We start from the raw sequence: 14,008 nt of genomic DNA, 5'->3' as shown, positions 1-14,008 counted from the left end.
AATCCTGGTGAGTGTTTAGGCAAAAATATTGCATAACATTATTACCTTTATTCCTCAAATTCACTTTTTGCATAAGAAATATCTTCACCACTTTGATTATTATTTTTTATTTGTTTATTTTTAGTCCTTCTGAATATGGTAAAATTCTTTATTGTTGTATTGACTAAAAGCACTACTGTAATAGCAGTTAAATTTTCTTCATAGCAACAAGCAAAATATTGTTTTTCTTTTACCTTTAAAATACTTTCCCAAAGACTGTAGAGGTAATCATCCATCTTTTGAAGAAATCCCCGTTTTGCCATGTACAACCTGAACTCTTTGGAAAAACTTATCTCACCAGCAGAAGACAAGCTATATGCAGTTTTTAAGTACAACTGACTCCAATACACTGTAAGAATTTTTGTTTTCAGTGAACACTTCTGAGGAAAAGGAAAAGCTCTTAAGTACACACTTTCAAGCTTTTAAGAAAATAAGCAACTAAATACAAAATAATTTTCATTCTTCTAACAAATGTCTCCCAGTAAATATCCTTAAGTATAGTAACCTAGCGACACAGATAACACATTTTTGCAATGTATTCAAACACAAGCAGACAGAAGTAATATTTTCTCATAGAAACTTTTATGCAGATGAAGATTTATAATTAACACAATGGAGTTCTGCACTTTAAGGAGTTTGTCTGGGGCAACACCACTCTTGCCTTCCTCGGTGTCCTTCACCATATCACAAAACACAAAAGAGAATTATGGACAGCCTCCTTATCTGTAGTGGGGCGGGCCCCTGGGCATTCCTGGCTGGGCCCCTGGAAAGTGTGGGAGTCCAGGTGGATAGCCTGGTGTTGAAAACCCCCAAGGTCCTGGTGGCCGTGTCACAGCAATGGGTGGGGGAAGAAGGTTTCCTCCTCTGTTCTGCATTGGATGGTGACCATTTGGGGCAGAGCCTGGATTCTGGAGTGTCTGAGAGGAACTTGCTTCCTGTAGCTGACCCATTTTCTTTGCTTCATTGCCACTCTGTCCTTGCTTGTTATCTGAAATGTATTAGGAGAACAGAGTTACAGAATGAAAACGCAGAACAGAAATTCTCTATGAGGGAAAGGCTGAAGCACCTTGTCCACTACAGCATATGATGGAAGGTCTGGGAGCCACCACACCAACAGTCTGAAATGAGGGACAATGCGACTTCATGATCCTTGCACCATATTTTCTCTCCAGTTCTTTCTGCAAGGTCCCAACAAAGAGAAGTAGAAGTATTTCCCAAGTAGCTAAATTCATTGGCAAGAAGATATCATCTATAAATGGTGATGAAGGTCAGCAGTTCCAAAATAAAAGAGGCAGGTTTTGAGGCTGTAGACATGCCTTCCATGTGGTTCTTCCACAGATCGTCATCCCTAATCTGCATTTCTCTGCTAGGCTTAATCTATACTGATTGTATGGCATGCACGATTGGGAAAGACTAGTAATATTCAGAGGGGAGGAAACAGTCTGTAAAATCCTTATGGACCAATTGAAACCTGCCTGACCAAGTTAGGCTTTCTGATGAGGGTTATTACCACACTGTCCTCTCACTACACCTTCTGCCATTGAACCTTGGCACAGAAGGCATATGCTGTCCTCAGCTGTTCAGGATGAAAGAAGTATCAGGATGAAAGAAATATCAGCAGGATGCATTTTTTTTTTTTAATGATTTGTTATTGGATAGGAGGGATCACTGACATTCAGACAAGGTTGTGACACGTTCTACTAGTTTTATTACTTTGATAAAAGGTGTTGCCTGTTGTGGAGTGATGTTACAGCATTTCTGAAATTAGCCAAAGGAAGAAAAATGGACTGGATACTAGGCTAATACTTGTCATTCAGTATTGTGAACATCTTTCAAGAAATTATGGCAAAGGAAGCAGATAAGACAGTGAACAACACTGGTATGGAATACAAGTATATCTCATCTTGAGAAATTAAAAACTGTCCTTACCTTGATTTGGAGTAGATTCATCTTGCTTGCTTCCTTTTTGCTTTCTCTGTGGTGGTTCTGTCTCAAATGGATTTTCCTCTTGTTCATTTGATTTTTGTGCCTTTTGTTTATTTCTTCTTTTATTTTCTTCTGCTTGCTAATGATGGGGAAATAGAGAAGGCATCTTTCAGTAACCTGAATGTCTTCTCTAATAATTAGTAAAGCCAAAATTCAACAATTCTTTATTCCTTACACTTTGTAGCTTCTTTTTAAGTTCCAAGTTAGCTTCCTTGTAGGATTTGGATGTAGCATTGAGATAATAAATACTCAGGCTAAATTTCAAGAAAAAGAATGCATCTTGTTAGACAATGATTTAAAGACTTCCTATAGCAATAACTACAACTGTGCTAATATCAAATCTGTATTTTTCCTTGTTCATCATGCTTAAGCACTAGTAGTATTTTGACAGTGAGTGGATAATGTGTTTCCTCAGAGTATGAAGAAGGTACTCATTTCAAGGTATGTGTGTGGGGAGGAACAGAAATAAATTATTCTGTCTTTTATACTCTACATTCACTCTTATGGTTGCTAAGGTAGCTCAATTAAGCTATGTGTTCATTGCTATGATGGGTGTTTCATTGAATAGTTTATAAAAGTTAATTAACTTGTACGACACACTTTAAAAATTAGTAAACTATATTTATAAAATCTTTTGAAGTAATACAAAATTCACAGACAAAGACATAGGCAAAGCAGAGACGTTTAATGCCTTCTTTGCCGCCGTCTTCAACGCTGATGATGGACTTCGGGATCCAGGGTGCCCTGAGCTGGAGGACCAAGATGGTGGGAATGATAAACTCCCAACCGACCCTGAACGTGTGCGGGATTTGCTGCTCCACCTGGATCCATACAAGTCCATGGGTCCAGATGAGATTCATCCCAGGGTGCTTAAAGAGCTGGCTGATGTCATCACAGGACCTCTCTCAATTATTTTTCAGCTGTCTTGGGAATCTGGAGAGGTCCCAGTAGACTGGAAGCTGGCAAATGTTGTACCAATTTTCAAGAAGGGCAAGAAAGAAGACCCTAGAAATTACAGGCCTGTCAGTCTCACATCAGTGCCTGGGAAAATTATGGAGAAGATAATCCTTGAAGTTATTGAAGAGCACCTGGGGGACAATGCAGTCATTGGTCCCAGCCAACATGGGTTCACGAGGGGTAGGTCCTGCCTAACAAATTTGATTTCCTTTTATGATAAGATCACCCATCTAGTCAGTCAAGGGAAACAGAAACCAGCTGATGTGATCTTTTTGGACATCAGCAAAGCTTTTGACACAGTTTCCCATAGGATCCTACTGGACAGAACGTCCAGCATACACCTAAATAAAAACATCATCCGATGGGTGAGCAATTGGCTGATGGGCAGGGCTTAAAGGGTTTTGGTAAATGGGGCCACACCAGGTTGGCAGATGGTCACTAGTGGGATCCCTCAAGGCTCCATTTTAGAGCCAGTCCTCTTCAGTGTTTTCAAAAACAATTTGAATGTAGGACTAGAAGGTGTTTTGAGCAAATTTGCCAACGACACCAAACTTGGAGGAGCTGTTGACTCTCCTGAGGGTGAAAAAGCCTTGCAGAGAGATCTGGACAGATTGGAGAGCTGGGCGATCACCAACCATGTTAAGTTTAATAAGAGCAAGTGCCGGGTCCTGCACCTTGGAAGGGGCAACCCTGGTTATACGTACAGACTGGGGGAGGAAAAGCTGGAGAGCAGCCCTGCAGAGAGGGATCTGGGGGTTTCGATTTGTAGCAAGCTGAACAATAGCCATCAGTGTGCCCTGGCTGCCAGGAGGGCCAATTGTATCCTGGGGTGCATCAAGCACAGCATCGCTAGTTGGTTGAGGGAACTGATTGTCCCACTCTACTCTGCACTGGTGTGGCCTCACTTCAAGTACTGTGTGCAGTTCTGGGCACCACAATGCAAAAAGGATGTAAAACTGTTGGAGTGTGTCCAGAGAAGGGCTACAAAGATGGTGATGGGCCTAGAGGGGAAGAAATATGAGGAGCGGCTGAGGTCACTTGGCCTGTTCAGCCTGGAAAAGAGGAGGCTGAGGGGAGACCTCATCACGGTCTACAGCTTCGTCACAAGGGGGAGCGGAGGGGCAGGCGCCGACCTATTCTCTTTAATCACCAGTGGTAGGACCCACGGGAATGGTGTCAAGCTGAGGCAGGGGAGGTTGAGGCTGGATATCAGGAAGAGGTTCTTCACTGAGAGGGTGGTTGCACACAGGAACAGGCTCCCCAGGGAATTAGTCACTGCACCAAGCCTTTTGGAGTTTAAGGAGCGTTTGGACTGTGCACTTAGTCACATGGTCTAAAATTTTGGGTAGACCTGTGTGGTGCCAGGAGTTGGACTCGATGATCCTTATGGGTCCCTTCCAACTCAGGATATTCTATGATTCTATGATTCTATAAATAGGCAAAGTTAAATACTTCTATGAGAATAGCCAAAACCGTAAGTTTTAATTTTTGTTCTAAATTTGGTTACACTTTTCAATATATTGCATTATTTTTGTGATAACTCTATGAAATTAGTATTTTTTACTCTCATGATTTAATTAGAGAAATTCTGATATGAAACCCTTTGTTAATCAGTAAGTAATTAATCTTCATTTGCTGTTGACTCTGCTTTGCCTGATTTTGCCTTGTATTTTCCTTTTTTTTTTTTCTTTCTCATTTATATTTTGGTATTTTTGTCTTGGATCTTTGCAGTATAGGAATACTACTCGGAAAAAAATAAGTAAAAGGTAACCCCATATTTCAGAGGACATTCCAGTCTTTTTGTTTTTCTAGATAATGGTTAAATGGAACAAAATGTTAAGTGAATCTTGGTAAAATTTCATCTCAGAATTTCATTTTGCTCACATAAAGTATTTTGCAATTTGTATTATATTCTGTAATCTTCTCTATATTTCTTGGCAATTCTACAATGCAGGGTTAAATCCCAGCTCATTTCTACCTAGAATTAGCTTTTAGTTCAGCAGTATGCAAAAATTGTGATATACATGAGCAGTAGTTTAAAATGTCTTTATGAAGAAGGACTCAATATAGTTTTTGAGAAAGACTACTCAGGGGTCATTATTCTTTAAGTGACTTATGAAAAATCCCTACTAGCCTTGTTCCATAAGAAGGAATAGGACTCGAGGTGATTTTAGGCAGTTGAGATTGGAACATCTCCATAGTATATTTCTAACACCCTCTCTCCCTCTAGTCCCGACAACATAAGGTACATCAAGGAAAGGCACAGGCACTCAAGACCAAGCTCACTGAAAGTTAATGAGAAATAGCTCTGCTTTACGACAGTCACTGTTCTGTGAGTTTTCTACTGAACTTGCTAAGGATTTATGACATGTTGTTCTGTCTACTGAACAAGCTGATCAAGGTCACAACAACATCAGATCCCATAGACTTCTGCATTTAAATAGTTTTGTCGTTATGGTAGCAAGAGCAAAAAAATGTAAAAAAAAAAAAAAAAAAAAAAGCTGAAAACAGCTGAACAAAACAGAGATCACCTTTTGTGCAGAGACACATTAATTATGTTCAACTAAAAGACCTAAATTCTTAAAGTCCCTCACCATGGGGGAATCAATACCATATTTAATTAGATATGCATGCAGTAAAGATTCAGAAGGAAAGAAACTGATCAGACCTTTCATTAAGGATTAAGTTTTCAGTTAATATTCTATACGTACACCATCAGTAATATAAAAGGTAGGATAAGTCCAGGGTTAGAGGCATAGCCAAATACCTTCCCAAACCAAGAAGGGAAGTCATGCTCCAGAGTTTCTGATATGACTTCAAACATTCTAGTTTTCCCACTGTTAAACAGAAAATGTGACAATATATCATATCCAAATATTTTAGCAATGCCAATTCAGTATCATGAATATATGAGTTAATAACATCACACCAAATCAGGGAAAAAGTCAAAAAAATACGTTAGCATTATTTAAAACATAAAACTCTGAAACTACCTTTAGTTAAAACAGGATTTATGTATTTTAAGGAGAAAAATAGACACCAACATTTTAATCTCAACAGGCTGTAGAGGCATAATAAAGCACTGATATACTCCTTAAGAATAATTTCTGATTTAGAGAAGTAATAACAAATGTTTACATCACAGCTAATCAAAAGAAAAGGCTTTCTGTTCTACAATTCAGAAAAATAATTTAAAAAAAAAAAAAACAGGAAACTTTTTAAAATAATTAACCAGTTTTATAGGATTCCAACTTCAATGATTATCCATAATGAGAAACGTCACATAATTAAACACTCAACCTAGCAAGTGCTAATAGTTATAAAGGAAAATCCTTTTCATTACTGGATAATTCACTGTGATTTGATGTGGTATTAACAATAGGTGGATGTAAAATGTAAAATACCTGAAAGGACCGCAGTCAAAAGATGGTGGGATGGAGACTATGGTGTACACAGCAGGCAGTGTGGAGAGAAAGAGAATGAAAAGCAACATGGCCATGTAGAAGTTGTTTGATCTGGAAGCTTTGAAGACCCTCTCCTGGGGGACATTGCAACACATCACTGCCCAGCACTGCAGGTACATTGAAGTGTGGAGGCGGAACACATTAATTGCTGGCAGACATGGAGCGTAAAAAGACCCCATCCTAGAAAAACAAATAAACAAACAAACACCTTGTAGTAGGACTTCTGCCTAAATATGATACCTATTTCCCACTCTGGTGTGCTTTGCAACATCACTGTGTGCACTGTTTTTCTTAAAATCCTATTTATTTTATTTTTTATTTTTTTTTACTGGTGTTGCCTCTTCTTGCTTTAAGAAGAACTGGAGGCATACAGAAAGAATTCTCCATATGTACTTTTTGTTTCAAAGCTCCAAAATTATCTTTCTCTGTGAATGAGATAATCACTTAATGAAACGTTACTCCCTCTTACTTTGTACCATTAGTTCATGAAGCATCTGTCATGTGTTTCATTTAAAAAAAAAAGACAGAAAAAAAAAAGTAACCCAAAATCTAGGTGTTACTGAAATAATCTAGATTATTCTTTATTATTTTTCTTAGTATATTAGTACCATTTTAGGAAGATTATTTTTGCTAAATTGACATTTATTTTACTTCTGTTACTATGGTTATTTACTGCCTTATTCCAATGAACTTATTGATTCTGCTAAATGTCATATTTTTTTCCTTATTTTCTACAGTTGCATGGTTATGACACAGAAGCAGTTGGGACCATTTTATTTTTATCTGACCATGTTTCCTGTGCCATGATGACTGAAGAGCAGTTATTTTTAACTGCCTGGCCAAATGGTACAGATAGCAGGAATCTACTTTTTCCTTTATCATTGTTCAACTGATCAGGGCTGGGTCACCTTGCTTCTGGGTGACTCTTTTTCTCTTTATAAAATAGGGGAAAAAAAATCTGTGTGGTTGGAAACATCCCTGTAAGTATAGAGATGTCATGTCAGAGTATATGATATTAATATCTCTTCTTCCTCTTTCCACATATCTTCAATTAAAAGAGATGGCAAAGGATTGGTGGTCTATGAAGGCAGAGACCTAATGGCCCTATTTCTTAACCACAAAGAAATCAGTTGTAAAATACTCTACAAGTTCAGCAAGTTCAAACTCTAGGTAATTTATGGATATTGCCAAAATTTGTATGTATAACTTAAAAAACATGGTAGACAAATTCTTGCCAATAGGTTATCAATATGGAGAAGACTTGCAAATGAACTGCATTTCAGTCACTTTGTGAGAACAAATAATGAAAGAGCCTTTGTAAGTGTACTCTCTCTCTCATCTCAGAAAACAAACGCACACATATGTACGTCTCATCCTTTCTAGTTCTGTGGCAGTGCCAGCTCACCAGCTGCAACTGAAACTCTTTTCATTCCGTTTCAGATCTGCGAAACCTGATGCATCTGGTCCCATGATTTTAGCTCAGAAATAGCTTAGAAATTGTCCCACTGATTCCACTGTACCAGCATCTGATATATATTGCTTCACACTGTCATCAGACTAAAACAATGAGACAGGATCCTCATTTCACAGATGCTGATAAATCCTGCAGTCCTGTGGAGAATGCTGACACAAGAGACACACTTTGCCACACCTACCAGATCATGCCTTGGTTAAAGATCAGTCCCAGCACATTCCCACTTATGTCAAACTCTGAATACGATGGCTGAAAGAAATAACACAAATTTGTTCATTAGACTTGCACAAAAGGTTTTAAGATGACTTATGCTAGATTAAAATTGTCACTTCCAACAGCAGCAGAATAATGGTATTGTATTGTAAAGGTTCTTGTTGCATATTATCAGTGAATCATGAAATAAATAAATAAGACTCAAGGCCAACAGATAGACTTTAATACTGGTTGCAGAATTTTACTGAGAACACTGAATTTGAGCAATGACTGAAATGCACACGTTATTTTGTAGGCAGGTTTCTGTGCATATGTACCAGAATAAACATTTCTGGTAAGAAACTGGCTCCAAAATTTTGGTTTACATTAAAATTTATTATTCAAACATATTATCCATTGAGTTTTACATTGTCACAATCTTTTGCTTAATAAACTGTCTTGGAAGAAAGAGTTATACTACAACATAGCTGGTGACATGCACGATTCACCAAGTGGGTGGTCAAAAAGATCATGAATGATGATCCAGGTATTAATTACAGGGACAACTGACATGGGGAGTAATGGGCTTGAGGTACAAAACCAACTATTTCCTTGAGTCTGAATCAAAACAAAGATATTCTGTTAAAATTAACAAATTAAAGTCATAACTACAAATTATAATATGTTGGGATATTTGGAGCTTCTACACTCTTTCTGCCTAGTTTTATGTATATATATATATATGTATGTATATATATACATGCATATACAGATATCTGCATGTACGTTTACAACAAATTGCTCTATTTATATTGTGTGTACTTATGAATTGTCTTCTATGCAAGGAAAGATTAAATACACCTTCAACTAAGTATTAATTACTAATTATTAATAAAGTAAGATTAAATAGTATTCAACTTGAAAAACAGTTGAATAAGGGGAGCTCTTTAGAATCATTCTTACATAATGCCAAATAAAAGTTTCATTATTTCATTAACAGTTAAGTGGTTTCTACAGCAGCAATGGTATCTATCAGATAAGCTGTCTTTGCAGAAAATGAAGGAAAGCTCAGGATGATCTTTCAAATTAAAGACTATCAATAATATAGAAAATCTGGGTATGGCTCATTGGAAGATTCCTTGTTCATTGTAAGCTCTAATGGTGTAAAGAGTTTGGAAAATTGACACAAGTAGTTCTGTAAGATCAATTTCCTTTCTTTTATTTATTTTTGTTTTGCATGCAAATCAGCACAGTTTCTAGGCTGTAGCACTGACTCTGATTCCTTATGTATCTTCACACCCTTTACTTGAGCTACTAGTAGCGCTTTTTCTGTACAACAACAGTATGCCCATCATACACTACTAGCAAATGTGTAATTGGCACTTTGAGAACAGTAATATAACATGGAAATAAGGTGTCCCCTCACTGCTGACCAATCAGTCCATGGCTTCTCTTAACAGTGGTTAAACCCTTGTGTATGGGCTGTAAGGTTCACACTCACTACTTAATACTTCTCTGTACATTTTTTACTCTGTATAGAAACATAGAATCATAGAAAAAATAAGATTGGAAAAGACCTTCAAGATCATCTGGTCCAACCATCACCCTACTACCAATGTCACTCACTAAACCATCACAGAATCACAGAATCACAGAATCATCTAGGTTGCAGGAGACCTCCAAGATCACCCAGTCCAACCTCTGACCTAACACTAACAAGTCCTACATTAAACCATATCACTAAGCTCTACATCTAAACGTCTTGTAAAGACCTCCAGGGATGGTGACTGAACCACTTCCCTGGACAGCCTATTCCAATGCCTAACAACCCTTTCAGTAAAGAAGTTCCTCCTAATATCCAACCTAAACCTCCTCTGGTGCAACTTTAGCCCATTCCCCCTCATCCTGTCACCAGGCATGTGGGAGAACAGACCAACCCCCACCTCGCTACAGCCTCCTTTAAGGTACCTGTAGAGAGCGATAAGGTCGCCCCTGAGCCTTCTCTTCTCCAGGCTGAACAACCCCAGCTCACCCAGCCGCTACTCATAAGACTTGTTCTCCAGACCCCTCACCAGCTTCGTTGCCCTTCTCTGGACTCGCTCGAGCACCTCGATGTCCTTCTTGTAGCGAGGGGCCCAAAACTGAACACAGTACTCGAGGTGCGGCCTCGCCAGAGCCGAGTACAGGGGGACAATCACTTCCCTAGCCCTTCTGGCCACACTGTTTCTTATGAAAGCCAGGATGCTGTTGGCCTTCTTGACCACCTGAGCACACTGCTGGCTCACATTCAGCCAACTATCAACCAATACTCCCAGGTCCTTCTCTGCCAGGCAGCTTTCTAACTACTCATCTCTCAGCCATGTCCCTACACACCAGGTCCAATCTTTCCTTGAACAACCCCAGAGATGGTGTCTCAACCACTTCCCTGGGCAACCTGTTCCAATGCCTGACCACCCTTTCTGAGAGGAAATATCTCCTAATTTTTTTAATTGTTGAGTAGAGTAGTGCTCTTTGTTTAATTCTTTGTTTTAATTGTTGAAGAGTAGGGGCATCTTGTTTCCATTTTTCCACTCACCAGGGACATCACCTGAATGCCAGGACTTTTCAACTCTGATGGAGATAGGCTTGGCAACTACATCAGCCAGTTCCCTCAGGACCCTGGGATTCATGTCATCAGGTCCCATGGACTTGTACCTGTTTAGATCCGTCACGTGGTGTCGAATCTGCTCTTCACTTACAGTGGGTGGGACTTTGATCCCCCAGCCTCCACCTATGGGTTCAGGGAAATGAAGGACTTGGGAAGCCCGTCTACCAGTGCAGATGGAGGCGTAGAAGTTTTTGAGTACCTCAGCCTTCTCCATGTCTGTCGTTACCAATTACTCAAATATAGAAACTCATTCCTCATATAAGAAATTAGCCACCTATAATCGCTTACACACTACTATTTTCACCCCTCAGTTTATTTTCACAAATGCTAAAGGTGCATGGTGGCCCTCGGGGACTCCTCCTGTCACCCCAGCACAGCAGCCTGAAGGAAGCTGGGTCCTTTCTTGTGCTCTTCCTCAAGGTTCTGTGCAGAAGGGATGCCACCTCTCGCACAAGGGCTGGGGGATGGAAAAGAAGCATTCACACAACCCCTGAGAATCGGCAACAAGAGTTCTTTATTGCTGTGAGACTTTGCAGATAAGTCTGCAGGATGTTCATGCTGTTTGGCAGCTCCAAGCTAATGCTTGGGATGGAGCCTGAGCGACGAGTAGGGAGCTTGCCTGGCACTCCTGCGACACTGTTGGTCTGATGGCACAGAGCAAAGACATGCCACGGTAGTCGCAGGTCTGATCTGGTGGAGGTGGATCCAATTCCATCAGTTCCTCCACATCTGGTGGATCCCGCTCCATGGGCTCCATGGTGTTAGGCAGAAGGATAAGCCAGTCCTTGCCCAGGACTGGCCAAATAGGATGCCTTTCATCCGGAATGCTTTCATGCCAGGGTGCCGAACCACGGAGTCATCCAGTTCCACCCCTAGGTCCCATGCCACTGTCTGGATGATTTCTATGCATGGATTCGACGCTGCTATCTGTTTTAGGGCCATGGCTGGGTCCTACACTGTGTTCCAGATTATGGGCACGTCTCTGCTCCACACGGCTGTCTGCCTGATGCTCCTGCCTTCGCCCCATGCCACCATTGCACCAATGGAAAGGCCTAGGCCCTCTGTTGCTGTACGGCTGAGGGTGCAGCCTGTTCCCTGCATCGTTGTGGTGTCAATGGTACCACTTGTAAGTGTCTGTGGGCTGGGCGCCAGAGGTCCCCTAAGCACTGATGTCAGTTGTGCCACACGTGCTATCCCTCTGCCCATGACACGTCTCCTTCTTGTTAGGTGCCTTCCTTCTCGGTGCTTCCTTGGACTGCATTGCTGTCCTCTCACGCCGAGGAGGGCTGCTGCTTGCCTTCCTGCCTCTGGTCTTCTTGCTACCACACAAACTGGCTGTCAGAGGGCCTAGAAGCTCAGCGAGTGGTGGGCCACCTGCAGGGTTCCTGTTTTATAGGGCCCGGAGCAAAGGCGGGGCAGTGGTGGCCACTGTGACCTCAGCAAGCCTCTGTGATGAAGTGGCCCATGCATGCCCAAAGGCGGCTGTGTTGGGAGTGGCCTGGAAGATGCCCTCATGTGGAAGAAGAAGGATGGTTGGTGGGGCTGAGGGCCCCTTTTCTGGGGCAGGCTCCCCCAGGCCGTATGGATGGATGGGTGACTAGAAGGAAGGATGGTATCTGTACAGCTCTTCAGTCCAGTCACTTAATTAAGGCTTTCTTGTATCGGCCTTGTTCTATTGATTAAATAACTGTATTATACTCCTTTAACTTCCCTAACAAATAAACAAAAAAGTCTGAAGTGTTAATGGCAGAATGATTGCCTCACTAAGGAGATCAGCTCCAGGGCAGACTCATTCTGCTGTGAAGTGGGGGATCACAGCTTGCAGAGGTTTTCTGCTTCGAGGTCACTCAAGAGAGCCACCAGGACCCAGCAGCCCTCATGAGGGTGGCTGACAAGGCTCAGGCAGAGCCAGAAGCACCCATCCTCTGTCACAGAAAGGCAGCTCCTGGGGAGCGTGACTTTGGAGTGCAGCGACAAGGGCGGGCAGTCAGGGCATGGTGCGGTCGTTGGCCCAGCAGAGCATGCAGGGATGGTGTGCAGGACCGTTCATTTTGTGTCCTGGGATCAGCAGAGGAAAGACCTCCTACTGAAACAGAAATGGTGTCCACCCACCAAGCCCGCTGGTCTGAGGCTGAAACCCAGATGGGGGGGGGGGCGGGCAGCAACCTCCCCGAGCAGATGCCTACGCCCAAACAGACCTCCTGAGGATCAAAAGATTATCCCAAACCCTCAGTCCCAGGGAACTCCAGTCTCTGAAAGCCCAGGGCCTGAAGGTACAGGTGGGTGTCATGGGTGCAAGTGTGCCCAGCTGGATGAGTTTTTCAAACTGTTGGCTCTGTTGGGAGAAGAGCTCTCCAGACAGCTTAGCTTTTGGGAGTCTGTGTGGGAGGTTGACAAATGATATTATACGTTGACATGGTCCAAACAACAGCTCTGCTTTAATTCCAGGCAAGGGGAGGGTAAACAAGCTTCCAGTCCTGAACGAACACATTTGAAAGACTCACAGGACAAGGGAGAGTGGACCCTTGTCTCTGATCAGAGTTGCAGGAGGCGTCTCCCCAATACCCCTGAAGTGCCCCTGCGCAACAGGCACAATGTTCTAGGGCAGGAAGGAGGAGACTCTGAGATTAATAGTAAAGACCTCATAACGGCCAGCCATAGGGATCTCAGAAAGACCAACCACACCAAGTTGGCTCAGTCTGCCACCTGCATCAGAGCCAGTGCCACAAAGAAGGCATGAAGGGTGTTAGTCATTGGAGACTCCTCTCTGAGAGGCACTGAGGCTCCCATTTGCCATCTGGACAATCTCTCTAGAGATTGGCGCCCATATTCATGATACTATGAAGAGGCTACCAAGTCTGGTGGGTCTCAAGGACTACCACCCCTCCCCTCTTTTTCAAGTAGACTCAAACAATGTTATGACAAGGAAACTCCAAAACATCAAAAAGGATTTTATGTCCCTTAGAAAGATGTTAAAGGGATCAGGCACACAAGTAGTGTTCTCTTCTGTCCTCTCAGTTGGTAACTGGGACGCAGGAAGAAGGTGACAAACAGACTGTGTGAATGACTGGCTGTGAGGCTGGTGCCATGCCCAAGGTTAGGTTCGGCAACCTTGAACACAGTTTCGAGAGACCAGGCATGCTGATGCTGGACAGGGGACAGTTGACCAGGTGGGGCAAGAGTGTTCTAGGCAGTAAGCTGGCTGGGCTTCTCATGAGGGCTTTAAAATAGATGCAGTGTGGGAACGAG

At 41.9% G+C, this 14,008-nt stretch overlaps 1 protein-coding gene across 1 annotated transcript in view; it reads right to left on the bottom strand.

Moving 5' to 3' along the window:
• Positions 1 to 588: 588 nt before the first annotated feature.
• TMC1 (transmembrane channel like 1) overlaps positions 589 to 14,008 on the bottom strand; it is a 65,486-nt gene continuing 52,066 nt past the window's right edge. Inside the window, exons 15-20 of the mRNA XM_066988873.1 lie at positions 8,102 to 8,169; positions 6,387 to 6,626; positions 5,694 to 5,819; positions 2,201 to 2,279; positions 1,969 to 2,104; positions 589 to 1,027 (exon numbers count right to left, since the gene is read on the bottom strand). Of these exons, the coding sequence (XP_066844974.1) occupies positions 759 to 1,027; positions 1,969 to 2,104; positions 2,201 to 2,279; positions 5,694 to 5,819; positions 6,387 to 6,626; positions 8,102 to 8,169 (918 nt within the window). The 3' untranslated portion in view covers positions 589 to 758. The remainder of the gene's footprint in view (positions 1,028 to 1,968; positions 2,105 to 2,200; positions 2,280 to 5,693; positions 5,820 to 6,386; positions 6,627 to 8,101; positions 8,170 to 14,008) is intronic.

Source organism: Anser cygnoides, chromosome Z, assembly GCF_040182565.1.
Source record: "Anser cygnoides isolate HZ-2024a breed goose chromosome Z, Taihu_goose_T2T_genome, whole genome shotgun sequence".
Classification (NCBI taxonomy): domain Eukaryota; kingdom Metazoa; phylum Chordata; class Aves; order Anseriformes; family Anatidae; genus Anser; species Anser cygnoides.
The sequence above is the reverse complement of the archived record's forward strand: the minus strand, read 5'-3'. Positions and strand labels throughout refer to the sequence as shown.